The following is a 12,526-nucleotide window of genomic DNA, read 5'->3' as shown; positions in this document are numbered from 1 at the left end:
CCCGAATTCCTTATTACCTTTGGACTTAGGTTACATGGGAAAGAATATTGAGTCAGGTTTGTTGAATTTATTTCACGCAGCTGAACAGAATTCTGACTGATACAGATCACACATTTAGTCTTCCAACCTAGGTCTTCAGTGCCCAGCTGGAAAATTTACATTCCAGAAAAATAGAAAACCGTGGAGAAAACTGCCAGGCATGTTGTCGCTAAATCCCAAACAATATCAGATGATGTGAAATTAAAAGTGAGCTCCTGATAGAATTTTCACAGACATTTTTTAAACAGAAGGACAGCCTGAAATTTTATTTCATTTGCCATATTTCTATTTAACTTGAGTGAGATTGCCTTTGTGAGAGCACAGGAGGCCTATCACCTACATGGTGTGATTTGAGGAATAAGAAAACACTGCAATTAAAAAATGTTTCTCGGGCTTCCCTGGTGGCGCAGTGGTTGAGAGTCCGCCTGCTGATGCAGGGGACACGGGTTCGTGCCCCAGTCCGGGAAGATCCCACATGCCGCGGGGCGGCTGGGTCCGTGAACCATGGCCGCTGACCCTGCGTGTCCGGAGCCTGTGCTCCACAACGGGAGAGGCCACAACAGTGAGAGGCCTGCGTACCGCCAAAAAAAAAAAAAAAAAAAAAATGTTTCTCGAGGGACATGCCACAATATCTGAAACTGTCACGTTATTCAGTTCTTTGCATTTGGTAAGGACTGCATATGTCTGCTATTAGGGGCTAAATCTATAATATTAACATTAAGCATTATCTGTTATCAAGTATTTAGGTTTAATTAGTTGACAAGAATAACTCTAGACCAGGGGTCAGCAAACTGTATGTAAAGAGGCAGATCGTAAATATTTCCAGCTCTGTGGCCTCTGTCACAAGTATTAAACTCTGCCATTGTAGCGCAAGAGCTTCTATAACCAATATATAAACAAACGAGCATGGTTGTTTTCCAATAAAATTTTGCTTATGGATACTGAAGCGTGAATTTCATATAATTTTCATGTATCACAAATGACAATCCTTTGATTTCTAAAAACCATTTAAAAATGTAAAAGCCATTCTTAGCTCATGAGCTGTACAAAACCAGTTGGTGGGCCACTTTTGACCCATGAGAAGAGGGGAGATTTTGAGTAGGGGGAGGCAGTTACTACCCCACAAGGACACTCTTAGCAAGTTTCCCTAGGACACTGGGAACCGTGGAAGGAAAAGCTCTTATAAAGAAGATGTGTAAAAACCTCTGCATCATCTGCAGCTTCCCTCTCCCATTCTTTTGCTTCTCAGTATCTCAGTCCAGCAGCAGCAGTAGATTTAACCTGAAGCTAATGATGCTTAAGCTCTCAGGGTCCTCGCTTGATTCAGCTTCCCTGGGAGGAGCCCTAGCTGCATGTGCAACCTGCTCTTAGGTTTTCATAAATTTACAAGAATAGGATAAAATTATTCTGACCTGAACCAGCAAATTATAAAAAGTTTTTTCCAGATCATATCGAAAGCAGTCATTCTTTAAGCAGAACAGAAACATTTCAAGTAGAATTAATGTGTAAGCTATTTTGATAAGTTTTTTATAATTTAATTAATGCTAATCATATAATCATAATCATAATCATAATGCTAAACATACTGGAAATACATTTGCATTTCTTGTTGATTTGAGATTAATATTCATACCAATAGAGATACCATAAAATTATAAAATGCCACTGAAACAATGCTATCAATGACACACTAATAGATGACATAAATTCAAAGAGTATATAAGAAGTCACTTAATAGGTAAACTTGAAAAGCACTGAGATATTACTGTTCACTGAGCATGAAAGCCTAACGTTTCTCTCAGTCTGACTCAACTTTAGACAAGCTTCTTCTTGACACTAGGTCCTAACCTCCCTTTTTTATTTTTAGAGCATTTTCTTTTCTTTTTTTTTTTTTGCAAATTGTTTTAGACATCATTTTTTTTTTTTTGCATTTTCTATGATTGTAAGCATTTCCTGTCACTTTATCAGAAAGTTCGGGTTTCCCAGGGATTTGGAAAAGGAACACATATGTTGGGGCATGGCTGTGTGATCAGGAGGAAGTGCTGATTTTTTAAAATTATTATATAAGTTTCAGGCAAACAGTATTATAATTTGACATCTGTATACACTAGAAAGCAATCACCACCACAAATCTAGTTCCCATCCATCACCGTATAGTTGAATTGCTGTCTGATATACATTCTATCTCTCCCCTCTGCAACATTTCCTCTACAGAGTGACCTTTCTAAATCAGAAATTCAATCAGATTCTACACGATGCCTCAAGAATGAAGTCCAAACATCTGAGTGGGCATTAAACGGCCTCAGCAATCTAATATCAATCCAGTAACACAATGTTCTCTTATATTTCCATCTTTTATTCTATCTGCACTATTCACTAGGCAGGCTACCGTACACACACTTTGAACTTAGTTTTGTATCTTCTCCTTGTCTTTACTTCAAAGACCTAAGGTAGTTTTCCTTCTACTTCTTGGACTTTGAAAAATACTACTCATTCCTAAAAGCACTGTTCCTTTTGGCAAGCTTCCATGAGCCTCTGAAGAGTATCCATCACTTTCTCCTCCTCAATCTCAAAGCAAATTTACAAGTATGAACTCCTTTGACACTTATCCCATTTGGGGAGTGATTTATGGTTACTGTTACACATGGTTAGCTGACTATCCCATTAGAGTACCCAGAGAACAGAGGTAAACATTTATCTTCCAGTCCCTCTACTACCTGCCATAGTGCCTTAAATGAGGTATCACATAAATATGTCTTGAATGAACAAGCAACCAAATAAAAGAATACCTGTAATGAAAAGGAAATATTTATTAGCATACTTGTTTTTGCAGGGCACTGGCTATGTCAGAGGGTATCTATGCTCAAGAAAAAATTGAGCTAAACATCAATTTTACTAATAATTTGCTATTTGTGTCTTAAGATAACTAACTAAATAAGTTTCCTAAAGACTTTTCTTCAAAGTTGAAAAACTGACCCCCACCTCATGGAGTTTTCTTCCTTTCCAACTCTTGCTCTACCCACGGTGTTTTCAACACCCATGGAGATGTTTTATCCAATCAAGTTCTTTGATAATCTTGACTCCCAGCAATCTCTGCATTCAAGGGTGTGCAACAAAACCATCTCTCCAGAAGAAAAAAGCCTTGATTTTTAGCATTTGACAGTTTTCATGGTATAAATACTCTCAGTATTTCCAGTTTCAAGATGGCTGTACTCAACAACCAGCCTGCAATAGTCCTAAAAATTCAGCAATCACTGCCTGTTAGCAGGTACAAACTAGCTCCAGTACACCACTGTTTTTACACTCAGTTTTCAACAACCTACTCCTAGAGATACATCTTGGACCTGGGGCTTCCCCCTTTGAAATCTTAACTACATGGATGATGTTCCTACCCAAATCCTTTATCTCTGTCTCTATCATGGTGCCACTTATCAAACCTAGATCCCATGGTGAATCACTTCAACGTTCTTTTGCTAGTGTCACCTATATGCTAATTCCCTAACCCTTCGATCATCTCTATTTTTTGTGTGTGGGGGAAATTTCAACCTTCTGCTATATGTTACTACATCAGAATCTGAATGCTGAGAAATTCTGAGAAAAACTCACAGCCACACGAATTGTTGTAACAACAGATTTATGCTAGGAATTCCTCTTATGTGATCCTGAAGCATTTGTCTTTCTATTCCCTTCCCTTTTTCCAGCCTCTTCTACCTTGTGCATCTCTATCATAGCCCTTGTCTTATATATAAGCATTTCTTGTCCTGTAAACAACCACAGAGAAGATTAGGGAAATACAGTACGATTCCATCAACTTTTCACTCCTATATCAGAAGCTTAGCATTCTCTGCAAGGACTCACACACCATTTCCTCAAATTTCAGAATAGGAACTTGTCCTTTCTTATTCCAAAGAATGTCCCTCCTTCCATCCTCTTGACTACATTTACTTCTTTCTCCTCTGAGATGTTGTTATATCACTTATTCTCCATCTGATAAATTTGCAACTTCATTCTTGCAGCTAGTTCCTGTCCTAACAATCTATAAATATGTTAAAATTTATCTTATTAAATAATAAAAACTCCTACCCAACCACACAGTAAAAGTAACATCTCTTTTTTCATGGTAAAACCTTCTCACTCTTGACCAATCTCTCTCTTACCTTCTCATTCAAGTTGCTTAACAGGTTAGTCTCTATTTCATCACCCACTTTCCCTCTTTTAATCATTATTATAAAATACAATATAGAAAAATGTACAACTTTAGTATAAAGATGAATACAAAACAAAAACAAGAAAATATTAGCTGTAATCCCACCAAGTGGCTACACTATTGGCATTTTGGCACATTTTCTTTCAGGCTTGTTTCTAAACCCGTATATATATATATGTATATGTATATGTGTGTGTGTGTGTGTGTGTGAGAGACTGTGTGTGTGTGTGTTCAATGTTGGAATTAGATTATATATAGATTTTTATATGTATATCTTTTCATTTGTCATTTTTAATGGGCATTGCTCAATTATATACACTTTTCTTTAAAAGTTTGATTTTTTAAATGACTGCATTATATTTTAGGGAATAAATGAACCCTAATTGACACAGCTATTCATACATGCCATTCATTGAAGATCTCTATGAAATTAGGCTTTAACCTCAACTGCTTCACTTAGCAATGACCTCCTAATTGCCAACGCCAACAGGCTCATTCCTTTCGCCATCTTACTTGAACTTTTTGCAACAGCTGACAATGCAATATATTCCTCTTTTCTTAAAATATTTTTACCTTGTCTTTAATAACGTCAGATTTTTCTCATCATTTTTACCCAATTTCTCTAATCATTTTCCTCAGCAAACTTTGCTTCTCTCTCATCTCCACACTCAATGGTTCTGTTCTTTTCACTTTATTCTTGAACATTTTTCATCCAAAGCATGACTTTAAATAACATTTGCACACAAAAAGTTTGGATTGGAAAGAGTAATGATTTCCTTTTCTTAAATATTTGTTTGTTTTACAGTCCTCATAGGTAAGAAAACTTTTCCACTGGTTTATTTTTTGAGATTCAAAAATGTCTGGATTACACCTTTGGGAAAGATAAAAAGGGGCCAATATAATAGTGTTCCTGCCTGATTCACAAGTGACAGTATCAACTTCAGAAGTCAGGTAAATAAGAACTTCAGGCCAAGTGAAGGTGGGAAGCTTTATACTTATTATATTTGAGCAACTAGCATTATTTTCAATAGGTAGAGAAAAATTTAATCAAATTTACACATCAAATCACTAACTTATCAAGATGTAGTCTGAAGAAAGATTTCTTTTTTGACCCTGTCCTACAATACGTTATTTGATTTACAAAGTGAACTTTGTTATAACTATGCTGCTACTGAAACACTGCAAAGTAGTGAAATCAATCTGGCTTCTCTTCTTTGGGTCAGCATGAAGTAAAGGAGCATACTATCTCATTTTCCTCCAGGTAGCTTTTATGGAAATTAGTCATATAAACACATCTTCTTTCTCAGAGGTAGAAAGGCTCAGTGTTCCACAAGGTTGGCTTATTCTCTACAGTATACCCAGGCAGAATATTAAAAGCAAAACAATTTCATGAGGTTTTTATAACAAAAACTATTCTATGATCTGGTGATGGTCATAATAGTATTTTGTTGAGCTGACTAGGGAATTTTCTTTGGTCTCAGCTCTTACAAGAGCCAATCTGTCTAACAACAGTAGAAGACAGGCAGGAGAGATGAAATCCTCATACCTTATATTTATAGAGCACTTTCAACTCTTAGAAACTAGCTTATCTTTTACTTCATTTGATTTTCATCTTAAATTTGAGAAACATGTCAGAGCAATAATTTCTACCCTCATTGAACATATTGAGATATTGAGGCTTGAATGACTGAACTGACTTGTCAAATTTGAATACAAACTCAAACCCCATGACTCTTAACCCAGATAGTATTCTCTTCTACCAGTATTTATTTTGACTGTCGTTAAATAACAATTAGTTTTTCTTTTAATTCATTCCAACTCATCTCACATACTTCACATGTGTTTTCTTTTAAATGAAAAGGACAAGAAAAGAGTAAACATAGCACATTTTTTCCCCTATTGGCTTTACACCCTTTTATTAGCTGGGTCTCATTTGTTTCTACTTTATGACACACACCTCAAAATTTGATTTCTAACAACATGATCAATAACACAAATCTATTCAGTGAACCGATTTGGAAGTGCAGTGAAAAGAGTAACTATGGTGTCATGGAAATCACCTTCCTACAATGGATCTTAGTTTCCTCCACAAACAAATGAGTACAGAACTACCTGTCTCACAGGGTTATTGAACAGAGCTACCGCCTACCAACTGCCCTGGTGAAAACCTTGGGAATCTTTCCAGGCATCTTTCCCTTTCTCTCACTGTTCACATACCTAAAGACAGCAAGTGCTGTTGATTCTATGCCCTGAAAAGCTCTGGAATTTGTCCTTCCTACCCCATCTCCACTAATTCTCAGCTTAGATCTTCACCACTTTACTGGAATTACTGTTTATTTATATCCTATTTCTAGTCTTGTCAATTTCAATTGAATTATGCTTATGGAGAATGGGTTCCAGCACCAGGTACATCAGATAAATACTTGAGACTCCTTAGGATCCTGCATTTTTACTTTTCAGTGTGTTCTTGATGCATTTGATTGTCAGGTGGACAGTTTTGACTAGATACAGATAGTTTTCTTGGCTTCTTTATACACCTAACATTTTTTTTACTTAGATGATATGCCTTTATCCATCAGTACCAGCAGAAACCAACAGGAAGTGCAAATGGAACCCAAAAGGCTCCAGAGAAGCCAACTGAGCTCACATTTACGAGGGAATGATATCTTCCATGGTTAATCCCAAATTTGCTTACATGGAGGATTTTCTATAAATCCTAGTACTCTGTCACAAAACGTTATGTTTTCCTCCATTGGAAAAGCCATTCCCGATATGAAGATTTAATCTAATGAAGATACCTACTGACTGTCAAATAAAGGTATTTCACTGAACATGTTTCAAATAAACTTTAAGCTTTAGTCTATTACACTAAGAGATACTCCTTAAGATGTACATTCTGCAGTAAGATTCTAAGAATATCTGGAATCCAAAGCTCCTTGAAAATCTAAGTCCCATAAGTTATGAGGAATTTTCAAGTTCAAAAAATAATACTTACACCAAAGTTGGTAGCGGCAAATCGATCTGAGGCAGAAACCTGTACATTTGTTGTAACAGTTGTGTGAGCATAGAAAGCATTTATATTTGCCAGCAAGGTACTCATTACAGCAGGGACACCGGGGCACATGTATTTAGAAGACAGACATGAAAAGTGCCTGCAAGACAAAAACATTAAGTGCTTTAAAAAGAGAATCTAATTAATTCACATAGCAGTGTATCCTCTAACGTCAGCAATTAAGTAATTCCTCTACTCTATCTATGAAAAGGAGAGAAAACTCTTACAATTACTAATTGAAAGAGAAAGCAATTTCAGCCTTTTAAAAACTTCTCATTCACAAATGTGAAGTGGCTTAATTAGAATGTGATTTGCCGCAAGGATATGTGCATAATTTCTTTCAACTGGGAGTGCTGTGTGTACATACAAAAAGTGCAATTTCCAGTGGAATCTAACACTGTCGAAAAGCAATAATCCAGGAGTTTTCCTTTCTCTGGTAACTCTGTCCTCAATTACTTCAGCTCCTGAAATGCTGAATTGCAACCAGAATGTTCTTTCACACTTGTATTCCTCTCACACCGATAAGGTAAACAAGAGGCCCTCCTTTCATTGCACACTGACTGAACAAGTCAACTTAACATCTGACCTGAGTCCAGTTTGTGAGCTTTTGTTATTAAGGAGTATCTTCCACAAGCAGTTTGTTTATTGAGGTTTTGCTAAAGCCAGAATTTAATTAAGCAAACAAATGAACAGTGAAGACAAACTGAATTATGCCAGCTTTATGCTTAAAGACCATTTCTTTTAAACATTGAATAACAGTATCATTTACAGACATCGGAAGCATCAAGTGTTCAATTCCATTACTTCTCTCAGGAAAATTTGTTTCATTTGAATTCTAACAAAAAACTTAAAAATTGAAAGCACAACTTGTGATAAAAGTGAAAAGATAAAATACGCATGGAAGAAAGAAATTTTCATTACCTAATCTGATCCTATTTTGCTCTAATATCTCAGTAATTTATCCAACACCAAGGCATCTCTGAATTTTGTATTATTGAACACAAGCACAGAATGTACCCACATAAATAAATGCTCCAAGTGGCAGCTCAAAAGAAATGGATGGAGGTCCTGGAAATGTTGCTTTTCTTAGACTTTAGCCAGGCCACTCATCTAACTTCGATTAGCTAATAAATGTAGGCTAAATTTTTTTTTTTTTTTTTTTTTTTTTGCGGTACGTGGGCCTCTCATTGCTGTGGCCTCTCCCGTTGCGGAGCACAGGCTCTGGGCACGCAGGCTCAGCGGCTCCACGGCATGTGGGATCCTCCCGGACTGGGGCACAAACCCGTGTCCCCTGCATCAGCAGGTGGACTCTCAACCACTGCGCCACCAGGGAAGCCCTAGGCTACATTTTTAAACACGGATCTTTGAGGATCATGAAGAGCAAAGTATGCCATGAGAGTTACATGATCTGTGTGATGTAACCCTGGAATTAGATGATCACTACTTTCTTCTTTTAGGTAAATGATGCATATTTTGACTTTATTATACACTACTTATAATTTATATCTATTAAGAATACCATAAGTGACATAAATATATTAAAAATAGAAATTAAATAAAAACTAGCATATGGTATCACATTTCTTTCTTTTTCCATAACTGTCAAATAATTAGATTTGTTAGACCCAAGTCAGAGGTCAAGAGATATGGAATATGCAATGCCTAAATGGGATAGTGTGGGAGATGGCAAAAGGGAAATATACATACCTAGGTGGGAACAAGAGACAGACAATCACCAACTGTCAAAATAAACTGGTGAGGAACTCAAAGACCAGAAGTTTATTTTCCTCAGCATGCATTATCTATTTAAAAAGATTCTGGAGGTCACCAGAATGAATAATCTTGTTCTTGGTTTTAAACCAGAATGAGTATTCTCCTAATGCAGGTGTGTTACTTAGTCTGTACTGCTTGCAGCTGCCACCCTGTGATTTTTGTTGTCCGGTAAGAGCAGTAGCAACAGCTTAGCAGGTACTTTAAGTAGAACAATGGAGGAACATATGAATATTCTGCTTAAGGCGTTCCACGGTGTGAATATGATAAGTGAAATAGAAAGTTCTATTTTGAAGATGATGCAATTATAAGGCATCTTAGGGAAAAATGAGTGCCATATGGGAAGACCAGGGATATCAACAACCAAGCTTTGTCTATTTTATACTTTGACTTGATTCAGCCAATATCTTAATGATGAAAATGCCCTATGAAACTGTGGCTTTGCAATCCCAAAGCAATGTTTTATAACCAAAATGAGAGGTTTAACAAATAATTTATGTTAGATATGAAAAGTTGTGGGTAATATAGGCAAAAAGCTATGTAAATAAATGTAATTTAGAGTTTCTTAGTTTAATGAAATATTTGCTATGTGTTTATAATTTAATGTTAATACATATTATTCATAAACAATTAGAAAACAGGAAAATAAACTGCCATTCACACTGCTGTTCTCTAAAAAATAAATTCAATTTATAGCCAAATAGTATAATTATAATACTTTCTCTTATCAGAATTCATGAAAAATAGAATTATAATTGATTCTATTGTTTTTCCACTCTTTAACCATTCATTCTTTTTTTTTTAATGTTAAAGGCATCTGGGCAAAGTATTCTCCCTTTAACAACTATACATTTACTATATTTCTCGGACTATTCTTCCTGATAGGGATTTTGAGTTGATTAAAACATGGTCCTGGTGTAAAAAATTAATGTATACCCTAATTGAGAGGCATGCACATTAAAACCTCATTTTGTTACACAAGAGAAAGTGCTGTTACAGAGGTATGTAAGGGTTTGAGTGGGCCATGGGATGGAGGAATGAGGCCTGGAGATGGATGGCAAAGGTCCAAAGGTTGAGTTGAGTCCACTAGTGGTGAACCTAGTATAGGAGAAGTCAGAGGGAAACATCTGAGTCAAGGTCTAGAGGATGAGTGATTACGTAATGGCCATGGTAGAGTGGAGAGTTTAGTGTCCCTAGAATTTACTTTGATAGGTATTTACTGAACATGTCTGAAAGCCAGATACTCTATTAGATACTGGGTATACAGTAATGAGTTTACTTACAGATTAGTGGGAGAATCAGTGACACAAGAAATGTAATACAATTTTGAGAAAGTTATGAAAAAGAAAAGCATAACAGTGCTATGAAACACCAAATTAGAGTGTGTGTATTGTACCCTGGTGGTGGGGGCGCTGTCTAGGAAGACTTCTTGAAATGATGCTGGGCTAACAGTTAATGTATGACTAAGAGATAGCCAGAGCGAGCACAGGGCTTGCTATTGCTGATAGATAAAGAATATAAATATTCCAAAGGAATGGAATAATTAAAACCAAGACACAATGGAAAGAAACAAAATATTGTTTACAATGAACCCTAGCAATTTTAGGCTGGTGGAGCCCAAATTTCCAGGAGCACATTCTAGACCATTATATGACCAGACGCAAAGTGAGGGGTATGTACGATAGTCTTGTGCAATATGGTAGGCAAGCTGGACCTATTATATAGGTCAGAAGATTTTTTCAAACAAAACTCAAAACTCAAAATCTTGGAGTCAATATAAGTGAAAAATTACCTCCAACAATCTCTCATTGTTTACATGGGGTAGGAAGTGACATCATCAGAGTTGAGTTTAAGATAGATTTGGCGGGAGGGGATTTTAGGAGGATGGCTTAAGGAAGGTGAGACTGAGAAAAGAGTCCAATTAGAAGGCTATAAAGGGAAGAGATGATGGGTGTCTGAACTAAGACAGTAGCTGTAGAGATAGGGAGGAGGGAATATATTTTAAAAATATTAAGAGAGGAAAACTGTTAGGACTCAGTGCTTGATACGGAGTGAAAGAGGAGAAAGAGAAGTGATGAAGTTCCAAGGCTTCGGTGTGGAAGACTGGGTGAGGGGTGCTTCTGCCCAGTGAGCTGGGAACTATAAAGGAGAAAAAGGGGTTGTAAGGTCGGGTCATGTGTCCAGTCGAGTTTGAGCTTAAGGTGCTTGTAGGATTTCCATAAAGTAATGTCCACTGGGTTACTGGAGACCTGGGCTGGACACTTAGATCTGGGGATCATTTCAAAACCACGAAAATGGGTAAGATCATCCAGGGGAATTATACAGAATGAAGAACAGTGTCAGGAAATGAAACCTGGGAAACACCGATATATAAGGGACTAGTGGAAGACGAATAAGTAAATTCTATGACTGGGATCAAACTTAAAATGATAGGGACTTCCCTGGTGGTGCAGTGATTAAGAATCTGACTGCCAATGCAGGGGACACAGGTTTGAGCCCTGGTCCAGGAAGATCCCACATACTGTGGAACAACTAAGCCTGGGTGCCACAACTACTGAGCCCACACGCCACAACTACCGAAGCTCGCACACCTACAGCCTGTGCTCCGCAACAAGAGAAGCCACCGTAATGAGAAGCCCGCGCAGAGCAATGAAAAGCAGCCCCCGCTCGCTGCAACTAGAGAAAGCCCATGCGCAGCAACGAAGACCCCATGCAGCCAAAAATAAATAATAAATAGATTTTTTTAAAAGTATGTCCTTTAAAAAAAAAAAAAAAGTAGGTCAAAGGAAAGCCAGGGCAATGGAATTAGGGAAAACATTGGAATAGGAGGTTTGAAGGATGAAGGATGATTGATGCTGATAGGTGCACTGAAAGAGTCTTATAAGGACAATAAAATAACTATTGAACTTGACAAATAAACATCATTGTCACAGCAACGACATCAGTGTTAGTGGAGTAACGGGGTTGCACCGAGACGGAATAGGATGAAAAGTGAGAAGTAGCAGAAGATGACCAAGGAAAAATGGATCAAGGATAGATTTTGTTGGTCTTTAGCTAAGGAGCTTTGACTTTCTCATGTGAACTACACAGAGTTAGCTGAACTTCTCACAGAGGGAGGGGATACTGTCAGATGAATTTAGAAAGATGACTCTGAAAGGGTGTAAAAATGGATTGAAATGAGTAGGTATTGGAAGCAGAAAAACAATTCAGGAGGTGTAGAAGCAAAAAATGACATTTCTGCCCCACTTCAATATGACTAAGCCCTTCACATACCACAGTCATAAGGAACAAAATATTTTCCACCTTGAGATAATCTGAAAATCACAGAATCACATTATTTCTGGTCTCCAAAATATAAAACCTCAAATATTTCTCTAAAACCTGAACTTCCTAACAAAACAGTTTTGAACTGGAGTTTAGCCATGCTATATCTGAAAATGTATTAAATCTCATTATAT

The 12,526-nt window shown here is 37.0% G+C and overlaps 1 protein-coding gene across 4 annotated transcripts in view; it reads right to left on the bottom strand.

The window, feature by feature from the left end:
* Positions 1–12,526, bottom strand: part of UNC13C (unc-13 homolog C) — a 615,854-nt gene that overhangs the window by 284,246 nt on the left and 319,082 nt on the right. For all 4 annotated transcript variants that reach the window (XM_067747577.1, XM_067747567.1, XM_067747553.1 and 1 more), the window contains one exon: positions 7,242–7,398. In XM_067747577.1, the coding sequence (XP_067603678.1) occupies positions 7,242–7,398 (157 nt within the window). The remainder of the gene's footprint in view (positions 1–7,241; positions 7,399–12,526) is intronic.

This window comes from Pseudorca crassidens, chromosome 1, assembly GCF_039906515.1.
Source record: "Pseudorca crassidens isolate mPseCra1 chromosome 1, mPseCra1.hap1, whole genome shotgun sequence".
NCBI classification, from domain to species: Eukaryota; Metazoa; Chordata; class Mammalia; order Artiodactyla; family Delphinidae; genus Pseudorca; species Pseudorca crassidens.
Note: the sequence above shows the minus strand (reverse complement) of the source record. Positions and strands in the feature narration are given on the sequence as shown.